We start from the raw sequence: 20068 nt of genomic DNA, 5'->3' as shown, positions 1-20068 counted from the left end.
CAAGGTCAAGAAAGCCTAAATGTCTAAATTTCGATGAATCTGTCAAAAAAAAAAAAAAAAAAAAATGCCGGAAAAGGCGGTAGAATTCCGCTCCTGGTTGCGGTTGAGGTTTGGTTTCTGTGCTGGTATCAGTAGTAAAAAAAAAAAAAAAAAAAAAAAAAGCTGGCGTTTGATTGGCTCGAAAGAGATTCCTTGCATCGCTGCGCCCAATCAGATTCGTTGTTGTATCAATCGCTGGTATGTTGTCCCCTCCCCCTGTCTGGGGCTGGGAATGACAGTCTTCAGAGGAGGAAAGGGAGAGAGGACGCTCCGACCAAGCGAGCAACAGGTCTGTTACACTCAAACTCGCGTCGGGGAGGGGAAACGCTGCTAGATTTTTTATTTATTTATTTTAAAAAAAAGAAGAAGAAATACTTCAGCTTGGAATCCTGCTGGGACCTTTTTTGCTGAAGAAGAGGAAGGCAGACGACTCGTAAAAGGGGTGAGTATTCGGGTGTGTTCAGTCCGGTCGTCCGAAGCCGCTTTGTTATCAACAGGTGCCGCAGGAAGTAACATTAGCTCGTTAAGGTGAAGGGGGGAAAAAAAAAAAATCATCTCGCGTTTGAATTGCCGAGAGAGATGACCACGACTGAAACTTGTTTGAAGTTTTTTTGTTTATTTTTAATTTGTTGTCGTTTTTGGCGTATAAAGGTGTTTTATCTCTAGTTCCAGTAAAGCTAATGAAGCCTCGGGTTATCTACATTTTGTCAGGTACTTTGACAGTGCAGCTGGCAAACCAAAACAGTCGGATTTTTTTTTTTTTTTTTTTTTTTTAAATAGCTTGTTAGCATGCTAACCCAAACGTTAGCTGACACTTCTTGCTGTCAAATTCATGGGACAGAAACGTTGAGGCTCCAACCGTGACAAAAACATATATACAAGTACAACGAAGGCGTGTTAAGGTATTGAGATCCAACGTAGGTGATTTCCCATCAGCTAATAGTGCTAATTAGAAATCACAGAGTTCTTTTAGTTTTGTTTAGTTTTTAGCTTGACAAGGATCACTTTGGAGGCGTGAGGTGGAAACATAGTTATCGATCTTTTGATGTTTAGCATTTTTCTTCTTCTTCTTCTTCTTCTTCTTCTTCTCCTCTTTTTTTTTTTTTTTTTTTTTTTTTTTTTTTTAACTTTATCGCCGAAGAACTTACCTTTCCCGAGATATTCACGTGTCCTAACAGCTGTTTACCATGGTTTTACATTTCATATGTTGTGGTAAAACAACGCCTGTAACAGTTGAATTAAATGGTTGGAGTAAGTCAACATCGTGACAAAACGGCCTTTGTTTTGTTGGGTTTTTTTGCCATTGCATTATAACTGCTATGCGACTTCTCTTATCTCTCAAACGCGAATGTTTTGCAGAAGTTCTCTTAAGTTCTCTATAAAATGTCATTCAATTCAATTCGGTGCCTCCCTGAAGTATTGCACTCTCTTCTTCTTCTTCTTCTTCTTCTTCTTCTTCTTCTTCTTCTCGTGTTGTACTCTGTGAAGTGAAGAGGCAGCTGCACCTGTGCAGGAACTTTGGATCAAGGTCCGTTCTGGTGCAGGCGTCTTGTGTTTTCCATGGAATGCTCTCTGAGTCAGGATCTCTGAGTCAGGATCTCTGAGTCAGGATCTCTGTTCGAGGCGATGCCATTAACTCTGCAGCCAGAGGCATGTCCAGGCCTGACGTCCTCAAATATGTTTTATTTTTTTATTTTTTTATTTTCCCCAGGCCAGATCGCCTGCCTCAGCTTTCTCCTGTCGTGGAAGTGTTTTATACGTCAGAGACGCAGGCCGAGCTCACGTTATTTAGTTAGTGGCTGCTTGGCTTAGCTCGACGTGCTTGTTGCTGTGTGTCTTGCTGTGCCGCACGGTGCCAGAGAAGCAGGCTTTTAAACAGCACCACACAACCTCCACTGGGACCTCTTTTTTTTTTCTCTCTCTCTCTCTCATTCCTTCAGCTTTTATTCTTCAGAGTATTTGCCACCTTATCACAGTGACTAAGACATACGGTGCAGATTCGCAAAGGCAAGTGCTGTGAATGTTTTCTGTGTGGGGCCGGCTGATGAGATTGGGTCACCGGTACAGAACCCACAGTAGCTCGTTATCACTCCGGATTTGCAATGATGACGCACAGTGATGTGTGTGTGTGTGTGTTTTTTTTTTTGTTTTTTTTTTTCTGTTGATCTTCTGTGATTTGCTGTCGGAGTGACTTGAAGTCTTCTGACGGAAAAGCACCTCTCGTCCGTTCTCCCTCTTCCTCCATTTGTCTGGTACGGAGTGGTACAGCCCCTTTTTAAGAAAGTGTGTGTGTGTGTGTGTGTGTGTGTGTGTGTGTGTGTGTGTGTGTGTGTGTGTGTGTGTGTGTGTGTGTGTGTGTGAGAGAGAGAGACACACACACACACACACAGAGAAAGCGAGAGATGTAGCCCTGCCTCTGCCACCAGTGACACAACTGGAAAACGCACAACTTTTTTTTTTTTTTTTTTTTTTCCGGCTTTTGGGTTCATGTTGATTTTTCGCACTTGTGCGACCTTTGCACTTGGTGCTGCGCGCAGTTTGTTGAAGGTTAGGGCTGTTTGAAGCGGAAGCCATTCCCTCAGTGCTGCGTGGAGACGTGTGTGTGTGTGTGTGTGTGTGTGTGTGTGTGTGTGTGTGTGTGTGTGTGTGTGTGTGTGTGTGTGTGTGTGTGTGTGTGTGTGTGTGTGTGTGTGTGTAAAAACATCTGTCAGACCTTTTCAACAGACCCCCCTCTGGAACGCACGTCCGCTGTAGAAGCGGTTCAATCGCTCCAAACAAACGTTGATCCCCACGCTTGAGGGAGAAGTGAAGGCACCGCACCTGCTCAGGTGAAACAAACGGCAGCCTGCTGCGCCCGGCTCTCCTTCCCTCTGTCAGCCGGTGTCCCGCCGCGCCGCCAGTTCCGAGGTCGATGCTTTATTGGCGGCCTTCCTACTTCCTTCCTGGCAGTTCGCTGCCTCGCCCCGAAGCACGCTGGGAAATCTGCTCCGTCAACGACCAGGCCGGAAGGGTTCAGACAGATTGGTGTCGTTCTTAATGTCGCGACAAACGGTTGCCCCCCCTGTTGAAAGCATTTCAACGAGTTTGAGTGTCCTCCTCCAGTTTGGCAGCGTGGTGTGATGCAGTCCCTGCGTTCAGCCACCTCTCTTCAGGCCAGAGAAATTGAACATCTCCCACATTTTTGTTCTTCGTCTCGCGACACAAGACGACTCTGCGCTCGTGCAAAACTGCCAACCGGTCTCGTCTTTGTTCCCGCTGACCCGGAGGACGTAAAAAAGACATGGCAGCGGCTGCTCCGCTAGCGTGAAGCGGCCCGACTGAATCACGCGGCTGCCCTCCGTCCCTCCGTCCGTCCGTCAATGGCCTTTTGTTTTCCGCACCTTGAACTGTTGCATACATTGGCAAGGCACACACACACACACACACACACACACACACACACACAGACACGCATGCATTCATACATGCACAGTGGGGGGGCGGCAGATGGTGCTGTGAGATATACACGCTTGTGTGAGTGTGAGTGTCATCCCCCCCCTCTTCAGTTGAATCACAGCTTATCAGCATGTTTTGGTTTGGGGTATTTTGTGTGTGTGTGTGTGTGTGTGTGTGTGTGTGTGTGTGTGTGTGTGTGTGTGTGTGTGTCCTCCAGATAAAGGTTCAGTGCACCTCGGTGTGCGCAGGGCAGCCATCCAGTAGGAAACAGCTGCCATAACAACGTCTTGCAAAGAGTAGCTGGGCGGGGATGCACGGGAAATAAAGAATCCCAGTTCGCTAGGAATGGTTTGACGTGTGTGTGTGTGTGTGTGTAAGAGGATGTGCGGACGAGCCCCTCAAAGTGGGTCACGGCTCTCGAGCGCCACGTCGTCGGAACAATGGTCCGCTAACGAGCTCCGGGAGCCGGCGTTGGCGAGGCCTTCGGACGAGGACGCCACACACTTAGCCCTCTGTTAGCAGCCGCCCGCTGTAAAACCACTGCTTCGTTTTGTAGGAAGGGGAGACCAAAGTCTCACCCTGGCTGGGGGGGGGGGGGGTGCTGGCAGGTGTGGACACTGGCAGTGCCCTTTGTGACGTCACAGTGCCAGGCTGGGTATGGAGGCTGGGGTTGGTGTGTGTTCACTGTGTGTTCACTGTGTGTTCACTGTGGCTTCGCCTCTAATGAGGTCGTCAGTGTGCGTCTGCGGCGCCGCTTGGTGCCTTTCATCATCGGCCGTGGCGCACATGTTTGTCAGACCCTGGCACAAACTCATTGCCACACACACACACACACACACTTTACCATGACCAGTTCAAAGACACTGACAATGAGTATGTGAGGTTTTTGATCACACACACACACACACACACACACACACACCCTCCCCCAACAGAGGAATTTTGTTCCCAGGGCCGCCTGGCATTCCTCACTGTGTGTGTGTGTGTGTGTGTGTGTGTGTGTGTGTGTGTGTGTGTGTGTGTGTGTGTGTGTGTGTGGCTGACAGATAACAGATCGCTGACACCCTGCTGCCTGCAGGCTTGCTGCTGCTGCTGCTGCTGTTGTTGTGACACTGAGAGATAAGACGTCCGTCCGTCCGTCTCACAACTGTTTATTTATTTTTCACTTTCTCTCTTGCTGTGTTTTTCTACCTCGCTCGCCCTCTGCCGGCCCCTCCCACTGTCTATTTTGTCATCCGTTAAACATCCCCTCCCAACCCCCCCCCCCTCCTCCTCCTCCTCCTCCTCCTCCTCCTCTTCCTCTACCTCCCTCCGTCGCGGTCCACTCCTCAAGTGTGTGTGTGTGTGTGTGTGTGTGTCAAACCGGACCACCCAACTGCTGACAAAGCCGTTGCCGTGGCGATGTGTGCAGTCGGCCGGGGGGGAGAGGGAGGGGGTGGCGGGGTCATGACGTTGTCCCTTAACTACCTTGGAGACTCACAGAGTTGAGACGCAGCGGTTTTTATTATTATTGTCATTACCATTGTTGCGTCATTGCCGAGCCGCAAGCGCTTCTTCGTCCCGCCGACGCACCTGTGTGGGCGGGGCCAAGGTGCCGTCCGTCCCCAGGATTTAGTGACAGAGGCCTGGAGTCAGGGACGACGCACAACCCCCCCCCCCCCCCGCAGCTGGTTTGCCCTGCTGTTAAAGGGCTGACGCCAGGGGAAAAGAATCAGCGCGCGCTCCCAGAGCCGTCATGTGACCGGGGGCGGCCGGGTCCGGGTCGGCGCTCTGCGGTCGCTGCAGAGCGACGAGCTCAGAGGCAGAAACGGGCGAAAAGTAAACCCACAGTGGTGGAGTCAACACGGGTGGACAAACAGGACGACACAACATCTAAACCAGCGTTTCTCAACGGGTGGGTCGCGACCCAAAAGGGGGGTCGCCGAGCTGTTTCGATTGGGTCGCGGCTTCATGGGCAATTTGGGAGAAAAAAAAAAATGTTTGTAGAGAAAATGTTGAGTATTTATTTTGCAGGACATTCGATTCAATCATTTATTTATTTTATGAGACGTGACAGAAAGTGCACCAGTGCTTTTATTTTTGTGGGTCACGACGTCTTGATACAGAAATGGATGTGGGTCCTGAGACTCCACCAGTTGTGAGCCACCAATCTAAACCTTTGGACAAATAACGTTCCGCTGCGGGTCTGCGTTGGTCTTCCAACTCGTAGAATCGCCACGCGGCCGACGTGGTTGTTCTGCTCACGAATGCGAAGGCGGGTCGGATTTGACGAGTTATCGTGACCGCTGTCCGTCTTCTTCTCGCTGTCCCCGCAGGTTGAAGGTGTCATGGGCGCCCTCTACAGGAAGCGGCCCTCCTAGACTCCTCCAGCCTGATTTCACCCCGTCGACGCACACGGCTCGGCCCTCCCTGCTCGACACTTGACACCGGCTGTGCGTGCGTGCGTGCGTGTGTGTGTGTGTGTGTGGGCAAGGGATGACAACGTCCCATCTGAACGGCCATGTTGCCAGTGAGGGAGGAGGAGGAGGAGGAGGAGGAGGAGGAGGAGATGAAGATCTGAGGGGAGGACAGCAGCACCGGGAGATGGCCGTGGACGTTCCTGGAGAGCTGGGCAGTCGGACGCTGCCTGTGCGACGGTCGGCACAGCTGGAGAGGATACGGCAGCAGCAGGTAGACGCACACGCACATGCACGCACACACACACACACACACACACACACACGCACGAGATCCAGAGTTCATATTTGTAAACCTTCCTAATGTTTTAGTTTCTCGTATTTCCTGCGATGATGATGATGATGATGATGATATCCTGGAGAATAACACAACTTGCATGCTTTTAAATGGCAGTAACTGTGAGTGCTAGAAGAAGCTGGATTTTGTTCATTTAATTTTTAAGAGTCACTTCATTTTCAACCTAAATCAAAGGCAATTTCCTACATATTCTATGATTTTTTTTTTCTTTTGTAGGCAAAAATTGTAGAAGTCGTGTTGTGGCTCATGAGTTAAAAGTTCCCCCCCCCCGCCGTTCCAACCCAAACAGCAACCGGGTTTCCACTGAAGCTTCAACTGATTTATGATGAATGTTTTCAGATTTGTTTTTGGTTTTTTTGTCTCTCCCCCCCGCCCCCCACCCCACCCCTCCCTCCCTCCCTCCCTCAGGAGGACCTGCGTCGGCGCCGAGAGGAGGAGGACCGGCAGCTGGACCTGAACGCCTCGCTCAGACTCAGGAAGCTCTCCCAGCATCCGCAGGTCGGCATCGACAATCCCACATTCCTGCAGGACTCGCACACGCCGCAGCTGCTGCCGCCGCTCAGCCTGCAGCACTCACACGCCTTGCTGGGTGAGCGCACACACACACACACACACACACACACACACACACACACACACACACAGGTATGCTCAGAGCGGATGATAGGACCAGTGTTGTTGGGATTACTCCATAAAAGTAATCCCACTACTGATTACTCCTTTAAAAATTACTTCTTTAACTACTTTGTTTCATAAGTAATCAATTACTAATTACTTCTGTTAGAAAAAACAGATAAAGTCACAGTGGAGAACCTCTTGTTTCCTGCACATAGCATAACATATTTTTAGCTTGCAAAATATTTCGGAAAAGTAACGGAATCGTTACGTGATGAAGTGATTATGATTTAATTACCAGTTTTGCCACTGTAATCCCGTTACATTACAAGTTTAATTACCATAGTGGACTACTTGGTAATAGATGACTCGCCGACGCTGGATAGGACACACAGGTCCGAGCAGGTGGACGGGAAAAGCGTGAAAATGATTTCAAATTTATAGAAAGTTGAGAAAAATCAAGTTGAGAGAGAGAGAGAGAGAGAGAGAGAGAGAGAGAGAGTCAGCAGGTTGGAATGCTGGGAGACATGCCAACCTTAGGGGGAGTCGTGGGGGGGGGGGGCTGGTTGGTTGACGGCGACTTAATTAAAACTTTATCAGGTGGTTTTGTTGACGCACAACAAGAAGAGGAAACAGGAGTTTCAGCAGCGGCCTGGAGACGCACACACAGCCTGCCGACTGCATAGGCCAGACTTAAAGTGTGTGTGTGTGTGTGTGTGTGTGTGTGTGTGTGTGTGTGTGTGTGTGTGTGTGTGTGTGTGTGTGTGTGTGTGTGTGTGTGCTGCTTCCGGCAGAGTTGGAGGAGCTGCTGCTGTCGCTGAAGCAGGTCCACGGCTGCCTGTCGGACCAGCAGAGTCAGAATGACGTGGCGCTGGTCCTGGCTCTCCTCAACAAGGTAATTTAAATGGACTTAGTGGAGGAGGAGGAGGAGGAGGAGGAGGAGGTGGAGGAGGAGGAAGAGGAGGAGGAGGAGGAGCTCCTCCAAGACTTCCTGGATTTGGTTTATGAAGCTCGTGTGGTCTCTCCTGTCTGAGCCGCGGCTCCCGCAGCTGGATTCCCCCCCGCCCCCGCACCCCCGCCCCCGCCCCCCGCCCCTCGAGGCTGCAGACGCACAAATCAAATCTTTTGCCCTCCCGCTGTTATTAATCCTGCAGTGGACGTTTCGCGGCCTCGCCGAGAGAGAAAACTCTCTCCCCTCCCCGAACTCTCACTCGCCATCTGCAAAGCCTTTGTTGTCTCATTCCCAGGAATTCTGTCTGAGTAATAAGTTGCAGGTTTTCCCGTTCAGGCTCCTCCAGCGCGGCGATTCCGTCTCATCGAGCTGCCTTTGTGTTTTTTGTTTCTCCTCTTGGTTCCTTCCAGTCGGACTTCCAGTCGGCGCTGAAGATCCACAATGCGGTCGCCAACAGCATGCACAGACCCTCTCCTCCGTACCCACACACACACCAGGCACTTCCACTGGCCATGGAGGTAGTGTACACACACACACACACACACACACACACACACACACACACACACACACACACAGTCTGTCCGTCCGTCCGTCCCTCTGTCTGTCTGGGTCAGCGATTGTCCAATAACGAGGTTGCACACAGAGCAGCTTCTGTTCCACATCAATTAAAAAGCCAAACACAAACTCAAACTTTGCTGTTTCGGTCGACGTCTCTCATCCTCTCATCCTCTCATCCTCTCATCCTGCGTTATTATTATTTCCTCTTCCTGTTGGCGTCACCGTGCGCTACCCAGACAAATCAAAGGGAGGAGGACTTGCGACCGACTCGGTGCAGCGTCCAGAGCCGTCGTGGCCGCAGTAACCCCCCTCCCCCTCTCCGCTCCCCCCCCCCTCTCCAGCCCCCCTCTTTCCCGGCGCTGAGCTGGCGAGCTGCGAGATCTATTCACGGCTCATTTTAGAGGAATCTCGTTAGACAGAAGCACATTATTTCTGCTCTGTGTTGGCGCCGCGCCGCTGCTCCGCCGCCAAGTTTGAGCGCCGCCGTTCAAACAGGAAGCGCACTCTTTTTCTGGGGGTCAAAGTCGGAGTTGGCGCCGGCTCCGACGCCGTCCAGCAGCTGTGAGAAAAATCACCTGCAGGCAAACATTGCAGTGTCTGTGGCGCTGCAGAGGGGGAAATACTTTTGGTCAGAGCAAAGGGGGCGCTCGGGTGAGTTTTCGAATGGCACGCGCCCCCTACTGGCAAAAAGCAGAAGTGCGTGAAAGCTTTTTACGCAAATATTTTCCTCTCTGAAAACTTTGTGACGTCATCACGTGTCTGATGTGATCCAGCTGCGGTTTCACTTTTTTCCTTCTTTCTGTTGTGATGGTTTCAGGTCAGAAGTCTCATCCAGCAAAGTCAGAACAAAGAGGGACTGGAACTCAGCAGCCTGCTGTCAGAAACACAAATGCAGGTCGAGACACAAACACACACACACACACACACACACACACACACACACACACACACACAAGCTCAGTGATGCTGGAAAAATGTATAAAATGCAGCTGTTTTATGACTCACTTACTGTTGATATCATTTCTTCAAGTTCAGTGGACCATATTAATAAGCTTAATGTGCCGCACATGGCCCCCAGGCCATAGTTTGCCCACGCCTTGTTTCAGCTCTTCATCGATTGGGTTAGAGTCCCCCCCCCACCCCCTCCGCCGCCCCCTGGTGGCCGCTTTGCGGCCTTGCCAGCTCAGTGGAAGTGGGCGTAAACGCGCTCGCGCGGTGTCCTGTGTGTGCCGCAGTCGCTGCTCCAGGCTCACGACAGCATAGCGGAGACGGAGATGCAGCTGGAGCCGACGCCCACGCAGGGAGAGACGCTGACGCAGTGGGGAGGAGAGACGGTCAAGATCGTTCGCATCGAGAAGGCGCGGGACATCCCGCTGGTGAGAGCAGAGCCAGCAGCTGCCGTCGACTGGACACGGATGAGTTTAAAAAGAAAAGAAGAAATAAAAGTTTTAAGGCGTTGGTTAGAGATGCACCGATACCACTGTTTTACATCGCCAGTAGAGAGTACTTGCATTGCAGAGTAATTAATCACGCATTACACATTATAGAATTACCTTGGGTTTTTCTCTCTAATTTTTTCACAGATGTTCTGTGACTTGAGCAACATTCCTCAGTGTGTTTTGTTTTGTTTTTTTTCTCAAACAAGGGCGACTGTCACACAAACACAAATTTAACAGCATTTCCATATATTGACATATCGTCACCCTATTAAAATAATGGCCCAAGTCATTTATTTTTTTTCAAGTTTTTGGGGAAACACAAAACGAGACGGCCGGAATCATCAAGAGATGATTGAAGTCAAAAACTAGTTTCCGTCAAAAAATGACCTGGACCATTATTTTGATAGGGTGACGATGTACAACTGGTGTCAGTGTCGCGGTATCCGCATGAATTTTACAAGTGCGAGTAGAATCCTCAACCCCCGGTGTCGATGCTGATGCCCGATACCGGCATCGTTATCGGCGCAGCCCTGTTTTTCTTTGTTTGTTTGTTTTTCATAAAATCACGAAACTTGGCCCGCTCGCGTGTTCTTGCTTCCTGCAGGGGGCGACCGTTCGCAACGAGATGGACAGCGTGATCATCAGTCGCATCGTCCGGGGCGGCGCGGCCGAGCGGAGCGGCCTGCTGTCGGAAGGAGACGAGATCCTGGAGATAAACAGCATCGAGATCCGAGGGAAGGACGTCAACCAGGTCTTCGACATTCTGGTGGGTTCGGCCGCGACGTCCGTCCGGCTTCCGGGCCCGGCGGAAAGACGGGAGAGATGATCGTGGTAGTTTGGTGTAAAATGTCTCCTCCTCCTCCTCCTCCTCCTCCAGGCTGACATGCACGGCCTCCTGACCTTCGTGCTCATCCCCAGCACTCAGGGCAAACCTCTCCCCGTCAAGGAGAACGTGGTGAGTCCCGAGTCCACGCAGGAACTCGGAGGAGTTTGAAGGAAGGCGCTGACCTGTGTGAAAACCTCCGTCCGTCCGTCCGTCCGTCCGCCACACAGATCCACGTGAAGGCGCACTTCGACTACGACCCTTCGGACGACCCCTACGTGCCCTGCAGGGAGCTGGGCCTGTCCTTCCAGAAGGGCGACATCCTGCACATCATCAGCCAGTCGGACCCCAACTGGTGGCAGGCGTACCGGGACGGCGACGAGGACAACCAGCCGCTAGCCGGACTGGTGCCAGGTAGCGCTGCCGGCTAGTCAGGGTCAAGGGTCAAGGTCGCATGATACGGCCCGCAAAATCAACTCCCCAGAAATGAGAAAAGTCCTTTTAAAGATTTTTTTTTTTTTTTTTTTTTTCAAACTGAGGGCTAAAAACAGCATTCAAAATCAGCCCTGTGTGATGTCACGAAGGGGCACGATCCCTCTCCCATGTTAGTGACCACGCCTCCAGCCTGCTGAAACCGCCTACCTTTTGTTCCCTTCCAACGAACGCATCAATCTCAACAGCCATTATATCAGCGGGGGGGGCTGTAAACACAGGGCTAAATGATCGGTACAGGGTTGGAGAGTCCACACGTTGGCCGATGAGAAGAATTATTGTCTTTTTGTTTTTCAGGAAAAGGTTTCCAGCAGCAGAGGGAAGCCATGAAGCAAACCATAGAAGAAGACAAAGAGCCTGAGAAGTCCGGTGGGTATCGTCACAGTTCCTCCTCGAGTCCTGCAGGACTCTGAGACGCCGAGAGACACCGGACTTCCGCTCCGCATCCAAACGCACCGGAGCCTTTTTCTCCTCGACGCGCTTGCGGCTGAAGCTCTGGCGCTCCGTGTTGTTGCAGGGAAGCTGTGGTGCGCCAAGAAGAACAAGAGGAAGAGGAAGAAGCTGCTGTACAACGGCCACAAGAACGACGGTACGATAGCACGACTGTCAGTGTTTGTTCAGATTCACAGTGTGTCAGTCAGGTCCATAGCACCTTCACCATCTCACCATTCATTCCCAGTCGCTGTGCATTCAGCAGCCTCATTGCAATGTGACACCTTTCAACGCTTTAGATGTCGACAACGACGAGATCCTGACCTACGAGGAGATGGCGCTGTACCACCAGCCGGCCAATAGGAAGCGGCCCATCGCCCTCATCGGACCGACCGGCTGCGGCCAGGTGGAGCTGAGGCAGCGGCTGCTCAACAGCCAGCCGGAGCGCTTCGCCGGAGCCGTGCCCCGTGAGGAGCGCACACACACACACACACACACACACACACACACACACACACACACACACACACACACACACAGTCTGGCCACAACGCTGCCTCGTGTGTTTCTGCCTCGTGATGTTTTGTCTTTGTACTGCAGACACGACGCGGAACCGTCGGGACGGCGAGCTGATTGGACGAGATTATCACTTTGTGTCGCGTCAGAACTTCGAGGCGGAGCTGGCGGCAGGTGAGAGTCTGACGTCAGCCGAGGCCCCGCAAAACTCAATCGTGAGAGTGCTTGAGGGCTTCCTGGTCGCACTATGAATACAGAACTACTGCACGGAACCACTACGCAGTCCGAATTTGACTCTTGTGCTCCCATTGAAGGTCACGTGAAGCCACGTTGACAGTGGAACGATCTATCTCGCTATCTTTATGGCTACCCGTCTGTCTATGTATCTATATGGCTATCTATCCTTCCATCCAATGATCTACTTATCTCTATGGCCGGCTGGCTATCAATTTATCCATCCGCTTATCATTTCAATATCACCTCTTGCAGGGAAGCTGATCGAGTCGGGAGAGTATGAGAAGAATCTGTACGGGACGAGTGCGGACTCTGTGCGGCAGGTCATCAACACTGGAAAAATCTGCGTGCTCTGCCTGCACACACAGGTCAGTATACACACACACACACACACACACACAGAGTTTAGACCAGGGGTCAGCAACCTCTTCTGCGCCAACAACACCAGCAGCCCTAATAACATTTGATAGAAAAGAGATTACACGTCTCCAAAAATATCCGCACGTACACGGAAACGCTGGAAAGCACCTACGCCAGCTCTTATGTGGCGCTGTGGTTCTACCCCCTGAAGGCGGAAGAAGAAGAAGAACTGTAGCCCGGCGTGTTTACACAAGTAGCAGCTCGTTAGCACAGGCGCTGCCAAGACGGCAAAGAACGCACGCAAAGAGACACTGCGGATAGAGAACAAAGTTGATCCTCTGCTTCCAGTCGCTTGCTTACTGTCGCCGCCATCTTTGCGTCGATGATATGCAGGCGCAAAAAAAAGCCCAGAAATGCGGCACCGGATGAGTCAGAAGCGCTCCGGTAACCCCTGCTGCATTTTGCGGCCTTGATCGTCCGATATTGCGACGTTGGTGCAATGTTTTGCTGTCAAATAACACGCGCATCGGCTTTCTCCCCGTACTCACGCCAAGGAAGAGACGGTTGCAAAACTCCCCACAGCCTCGGGTCTCCATCACCCTCTGAAACAGGCAATAAGGCCCCCCCCCCCCCCCCCGGCCGCAGGTGGAGGGTATTTGATGGCTCTTCTGTGAAGGTCGCCGACCCCTGGTTTAGACAGTAGCCTCGGACACAAAGGCGGAGGCCTGATTTGTGTGTGTGTGTTGAGTGTGTGTGTGTGTGTGTGTGTGTGTGTGTGTGTGTGTGTGTGTGTGTGTGTGCGTGCTCAGACTCTGAAGGTGCTTCGAACCCCCGACTTGAAGCCCTACATCATCTTCATCGCTCCGCCCTCTCAGGAGAGACTGCGCGCCCTGCTGGCCAAGGACAACAAGAACCCCAAGGTCGCGCCCTCACTCACTCACTCACTCGCTCACTCACTCGCTCGCTCGCTCACTCACTCGCATCTCCACAACCACCTCCGTGTTCATGTTGGTGTGTGTGTGTGTGTGTGTGTGTGCACGAGCAGCCCGAGGAGCTGCGTGACATCATCGAGAAGGCCCGGGAGATGGAGCAGAGCTGCGGCCACCTGTTCGACGCCGTCATCGTCAACCAGGACCAGGACAAGGCCTTCACCGAGCTGCTGCGCCTCATCAACAAGCTGGACACCGAGCCGCAGTGGGTGCCCTGCTCCTGGCTGCGCTGACCACACACACACACACACACACACACACACACAGGTCAGAGCGCAGATCACAATTCTGTTTTGAGTTTTGGGCCTCATGTCGAGAACAAATCTGAGATTTTAAGTGTTTTACGAATCATCTTCATAACAACCTCGCAAAGCTGTAGATTTCTAATAACCTCTTTGTTTTTTTGTTTTTTTAATGGTTAAAGGTACGTTGCGCAATGCCGTCGAACTTTTCGTCTCGGCCCCAGTTTTGCCAAAAGTCCGTCTTTGTGTTGGTTGCTGGGCAACCTGTCGTCATCTCGCACGTCGTGCCTGAGCTTGTGTGAAAAACAACCCGGTTGTCGGGAAACGAGGATGGTTCATGACACACACAGAGCTTCGTAGTGACTTGATAATAAAAAATAAAAAAAAGTCAAGAATTTACACTTGTTTTTGTTTTAATTCAAAGATCGCAAGTAATGACGATTTGACGATTTTCAATTTGAGCTTTTCGTCAGTCACCGAGAGGAAAAGTAATTGCACGTCCTAAATGGCCGTCACAACCGTGGAAGGCGATCCCACAACGATAACATCAACTCGCTCTTGAAATCTCAGATTTTATGCCTTCACATTTTTTTATTTTTTTTTTAATTTTTTTTTTTTTAATAAACTGTGATTTTCTGTTTCACTCAGTGCAAATGTATCCACTTTGTCTCAGCTGAGCTAAATTTTAGTCTTTGTCCAGAGAAGCACAGCGTCCCCCTCTGGACAGGTGATGTTGGGTGGCTGACGGATGAACAACGTCAACGACTTGTAAATCTGCCACGTCAATGGATTCTGAGCGAGACCAAAACCTTGACTTGTTCTAATTATAAGTTCTACTGCTATTTCCTCCTGTTGGGCTCCTTCTCACAGACTCGACCTGTGATCATTTCAGCCTTCATTAATTAAAACTATTTAAATAGTGTCAATATGTCAATTTCTCAGTAGTGTCCACAATCTGTAAACTAGTGATTATATTATTGTTATTTTAAATAAAGTTCCTCAGACGTTTATCCAGGAGTGGAAAAAAAAAAAAAAAGAAAAGAAAAAAAAAAGTGAAAATCACACAAAGTATAAAACACTATGCCTTTTTTGAGCACGGCCTTGGTATCTACTGTACACAGCAGTGCATTAAACACAGACTGTAACACTGACTGACTGGCTGAACGGCCGGTTTCTGCCTGGAACAAACGCAGTGACAATAACAAAATACACTTGTGGCTGATTTGTGTTGTTTCCTGTCCCTGCGTGATCACGAGTGTGAGGGTTCATCGAAACCATGATGTTATAGTTTTTTTAAGCTCCTGAGGATTTTATCATATATATATATATATATGTACATATATATATATATATATATGTATATATACATATATATATATGTGGAAATATGTATATATAGATATATATATATGTATATATATATATACACACACACATATATATACACCCATATATATATATATATATATATATATATATATATATATATATATATATATACATACATACACACGTGTATATATAGTATATATATATATATATAGTATGTTTGAGCAAATCTGTGTGTGTGTGTGTGTGTGTGTGTGTGTGTGTGTGTGTGTGTGTGTGTGTGTGTGTGTGTGTGTGTGTGTGTGTGTGTGTGTGTGTGTGTGTGTGTGTGTGTGTGTGTGTGTGGGCACGTACCTGTCTTTGAAGACGGCAAAGTATTATTATGACTCGAAGTAGACCTGACACTGTATCACTGTTATCACTGTGTAGAGCATTTATATATTTGTAATATTAAAAATAAAAAAAAACAAATAGATTTATGAAGTCCAGAAAGCACCAATGGGATCGCAGGATTTGATTCGCTGCCATCGCTTTAGGAAGGGGACGTGGGGGGTAAAAAGTGAAAATTTAACTGTATTGAATGTAAAGTTTATTCATACCACTTGTTTTGTTTTCTTTTTTTGGTTGTTGGTTTTTTTTTTTCTTCCTGACAACACTTCTCCCTGGGAAAAATCTTTTTGTATGAATATTCACAATGAATGAATAAATAGATGATTGATAGAAAATTAACAGCTGTTTTTTTTTTTCATGATTATTTACCGTTATTGATATCAGTCTCAGCAACAGTATTGAATTGTAGACGACGTTGCATAGATCTGAAAAACGAGATGCAAGTCTTCGTTTGACCACTGGAGAGCACGCGCTCTGACGAGTTCGGTCAGGTGTGGTTTGGACACTGGAGGGCAGTCTCCTGCTACAAATACCGGATGAATAGACCATAACGACCTGTCTGCACTTTTTTTCAATGGGGACGAGCGACCGAGATATGTTTATAATTAAACTTCTTACTCACAGTATCGGGCAGTTTGATCATAATGTACAGCGACATTTGAACAGTAAAATGACAAAAATAAATCGTCTTAATATTTGTAGATTTTCCACCAGGGATTTTCAGTGGGGCTGTAGTAACAGTTATTAGCCACAAGATGGCCTCGGTCCCCCTGTAAAAAGGCGCGTGTGCGGAAACGGCCCTTTTCTGTAGTGAGGAGTTGCCCTCGTGTTTAAATGTTATTTGTCGGTACATGTCTGACCGGATTAGTGCGGATTTTACAGAGTGGTGCCGAGTTGCATACGCCAACGCACTTCCGGCGGACGTCCTTTCGCAAACTTTGCCGAATGTTTTTGTTTTGTTTTTGTTTTTTTTGTTTGTTTCACCCCCACTCTCTCTTTCTAAAAACACGCGAAGGGGTTTCGAAATTACGACACAAGTGCCACAGTTCACATTTCACTGCTCCGGTCAGTTAAAGCGCCCTCGCGGGGAGGTCAGGAGTTGGAGTTGCTTTGCATTCGGTCTTTGTGTTCTTTTGAATTGAGCTCATATTTGGTTTCCTTTTCAACCTGTTTGAAGAAACCCAGAGAGGCATCACGCGGCGAGAGGACAATCCCGAGCGCTCGTCCCACGTGGTCTATCAAGGAAAGTTCTTCTTTGCTTCGTCACGGAGGAGGCGGCTGCCAGAGGGACCACAAATATGAACCTCACATAATTTATTTATTTGTCTTTATTTAGTACCTCCCGCATATGTCCTTGGTTTAAATGGGGGAAAATGCAGGAATAAATAATTCTATCACTACATTCACTCCTACAGAACGCTCCAAAAAGCAGATATGACGGTCATTCGTTGTGACTTTTCGTTTCATCTTGCCCTAAAGCATTTCATTATGGTTCTACTTATTTTTATTTGATTTAGAAATGAAAATATGAAATTATATATATATACACGTTCTATAGAATCGTGTTATAACAGAATTGTTCTTTTTATTTCATTTTATTAGTTAACATTTAGAGTTACCTTATGGTGGGAAGTTAGTCAGTTTTTCCGTAAACTTGCCACAAATAATCAACGATGGTCTTATTAGCAGAGGTCTGCAGACGTTTTAGTAATATGATATATGTATAAGTGTCATTATCGAACTGACTCTATTGGCTCATGGCCTTTGATACCCCCGCAACGATCGGTTCAACGATTTGTTGTTTTTTTTTGTTTTTTGTTTTTTTTTTAGCATTCGAGTACGTCCTCTTGATTCAGTCTGCACTCTTTGGCCAGCCGAGCCTGCCTGGGGATGACGTCAGGCTCGCTCAACGCCATTGGCTGACGCTCCGTAAAGGGGCGGGAGTCTCTCCTCACGCGCAGGCGGACTGGTCGCCGCCGCTGTCAATCAACCCCTCCCCTCGGCGCGAACGCTCCGTCAGGTTGATGGCGAGAACGGGACGGAGGTGGAGAGACGGAGGTACCGCCGCGGGGATGTGCTAGCAGCCAGCCGAGAGGAACTTATTTTAAAGTTTTCACCGTGCGCGGTGCCTCCTGGGGTTTCTCAGAACTGTTTTTTAAAACTCTACTTTATTAAATTGTTTTGGCGTTTTTTTGTTTTACGGCGGCGTTGCCCGGTTTACGGTCCGAATCGTGTATCCTTGGCAACGCGAACAACTGCCCTGGAAGTTTGGATCAAGTGTCGTGCCTCGGTGGAGCGTTCGCTGCTTTTTCTTTTTCTTTTCTTTTTCTTTTTTTTTACGCGCTGGAACTGGGGGCCACTTTTCCCACTTTGACCCCCGCGCGCCCTCGTCTCTTGGTCGGTTTTTTTTTTTTTTTTTATTGAAAGTTTGCCACGCTTCGCTCGGCTGTGACCGGGGGGCTGTCCGGGGGAGCGGGGCGACGCCAGACAATAGTGGTCGAGGCGAGGGGAGATCGTGCGGGCGGAGCGGCGCTGCTGGTGGTGCTAGTGGTGGTGGTGGTGGTGGTGGTGGTGGGGGGGGGGATCGATGCCTCACGCCGAGGCTTTGTTCTGTCCCTTGCGGAGAGCCAAAGCGAGCCCGCTGCGGGCATCCACCTCGCTGATGACGGCCTGGTGAACGACGACCAGCCGCCGCCGACATGGACGTGACACTGTCCGAACTGCTGGCCTCCTTCATGGAGTCGCCGCTGGTGCTGTGGGTGAGTGCACGAGTTGCTGGTGTGTGTGTGTGTGTGTGTCGGGGAAAGAGGGAGGGGGGGGGGCAGTGAGTGACCTCTGACCCCGCTGTGACTTTCTCTTCTTTCCTCCTTTCAAGCTCCGCCACATTTGTCTAAATATACTAGCCACAGAATGGGGCATTGAACGCACCATTCCTTCTTTCTTTTCTTTTTTTTTTCTCCTCCTCCTTCTTCGGAACAATACGTTTGGACAATGTTGCATTCAGGGGGGTTGAGATGTCTCGCGATAGTAAAGCTTCCAGATGATGACCGGTATCGTGTGGACTTTCCAGAGTTTGAAGCTCGTGAGAAAGAAAGAAAGAAAAAAAAAAAAAGTTTCTGACTCTCTGTGCAACCTTTTGCAGCTGCAGTTTGTGGTATTCGGGCACTTCCTCACCTCCGAATCATCTGTTTCCTTTCAAAATGTAGCTTTTTTTTTTTTTTTGCCTTCATCACTTATTCAGTGGGTTTCTATTGTTTTTGTCAGTTTCTAATCGTGCATCTCGCAGCTAAAAGGACCAGAACCACCTGACAAACTGTGCCAAGAAAATTCAAGGGGGGGGGGGGGTCTCCAATCTAATCCAAATCTGTTTATGTGCTTTTTTTTTTAATGTCCAGTCCATTGATTTATTCAAAAAGCTGCTTTCAAAAGAACCAAACCAAATCTTCCTTCTCGCATCAAAACACGGTCATTTATAGCCATGAAACCTTTGAGACTGAGGCCAAGAAGGAACCACGTTGCGACGGCACCGTCGCGATCCGGACACTCTGTTGTGTTTAAGGCCGGGAAAAGAAACGGGCCACAGCCAAGTAGCTCCATCGTCGAGTTCGTTGTACTTCCTCCTGATAACAAAACTGATTTATTAGATTCGGCGAAGGGCGTCTGGAACTTCCCACGGCCCCCGGTGGCCTGACGAGTGGCAGTCCACCGCTTCACAAAGCCGTCGTGCTTCCTGTTTCCCGTTGAGCCGACCATCAAGACGCGCCAAACCTGGTGGGAGGACGAGATGAAAGAGTTGCCGCTCCAGCTCGTAATCCCGGCCCGCTCCAGTGGCTCGCACCGCTGCGGGTTGCGGCCGGGCGGCGTCCAGCTGTGTTCGCTGTGTGAATGCTGAGCATGTGGCATTCTTGGAGAAAATAAGAGCGGAGTCTCTCCCGCTGACCCAAACCCCGACCCGACACGTGCGCCGACTGCAGCCGTCCTCTGTGATTCTGCGCCAGAGCGGCCGGCGTCTCCAAATCCACAAGTGCCATTTTCATTTTCAGCTGCGTGTGTGTGTGTGTGTGTGTGTGTTTTAAGAGTTCATGCAACCACACTGTGACGTTTTCCAAGGCAAAACTCATTGAACTCCTCCTCCTCCTCCTCCTCCTCCTCCTCCTCCTCCTCCTCCCTGCAGGTGCGGACCCTGGGCCCTCTGGGTTCGAGCGACGCCGTCGGCTCCGAGGAGCGGGTCCACATGTTCATGGAGCTGGTGGACGGCGTCTTCCTGCACAAAATCATGACGCACATGTGAGTACCAGCAGCAGCAGCAGAGACTGGTGTTTTAACTGGCTGCTCGCTTGAACCCTACAAAAAAAAAGTTGCTATTTTTGCATGTCAGCCCCCCCCGAGTTTACGAGCGAGTTAATCCACGGCTTCCGCTGCTGAGCGTCTTGCCTGAGAGTCGCTGCGGCGACCACATCCTGCCT

At 49.6% G+C, this 20068-nt stretch overlaps 2 protein-coding genes across 7 annotated transcripts in view; both read left to right on the top strand.

The window, feature by feature from the left end:
- The first annotated feature begins 269 nt into the window (after positions 1-269).
- pals1a (protein associated with LIN7 1, MAGUK p55 family member a) lies at positions 270-15941 on the top strand. Of its 4 annotated transcripts, none has more exons than XM_076048685.1 (17): positions 270-481; positions 5790-6144; positions 6637-6817; positions 7638-7738; positions 8206-8313; positions 9174-9251; positions 9592-9732; positions 10400-10561; positions 10673-10750; positions 10849-11032; positions 11408-11479; positions 11628-11699; positions 11842-12009; positions 12143-12232; positions 12548-12660; positions 13462-13572; positions 13698-15941. In XM_076048685.1, exons 2-17 carry the CDS (start codon positions 5950-5952, stop codon positions 13872-13874), a joined length of 2031 nt encoding a protein of 676 aa, XP_075904800.1. In that variant the 5' UTR covers positions 270-481; positions 5790-5949; the 3' UTR covers positions 13875-15941. The 4 variants fall into 4 exon arrangements, with proteins under 4 accessions (XP_075904800.1, XP_075904802.1, XP_075904801.1 ...); XM_076048687.1 differs by lacking the exon at positions 270-481 and adding an exon at positions 2751-2867; XM_076048686.1 differs by lacking the exon at positions 270-481 and adding an exon at positions 5234-5368.
- A 1523-nt stretch (positions 15942-17464) lies between these two features.
- ccdc88c (coiled-coil domain containing 88C) overlaps positions 17465-20068 on the top strand; it is a 29198-nt gene continuing 26594 nt past the window's right edge. The window contains exons 1-2 of one of the 3 annotated variants that reach the window (XR_012929205.1): positions 17465-18361; positions 19777-19889. Coding sequence is in view for 2 of the 3 variants with exons in the window: in XM_076048677.1 (XP_075904792.1) it covers positions 18302-18361; positions 19777-19889 (173 nt within the window). In the remaining variant the exon portion in view is untranslated. The remainder of the gene's footprint in view (positions 18362-19776; positions 19890-20068) is intronic. The other 2 variants (XM_076048677.1, XM_076048676.1) reach the window with 2 other exon arrangements.

This window comes from Nelusetta ayraudi, unplaced genomic scaffold (assembly GCF_046127955.1).
Source record: "Nelusetta ayraudi isolate G7.1 ecotype Tasmania unplaced genomic scaffold, CSIRO-AGI_Nayr_v1 ptg000108l, whole genome shotgun sequence".
Taxonomy (NCBI): domain Eukaryota; kingdom Metazoa; phylum Chordata; class Actinopteri; order Tetraodontiformes; family Monacanthidae; genus Nelusetta; species Nelusetta ayraudi.
This window is presented reverse-complemented; position numbering and strand designations above follow the sequence as displayed.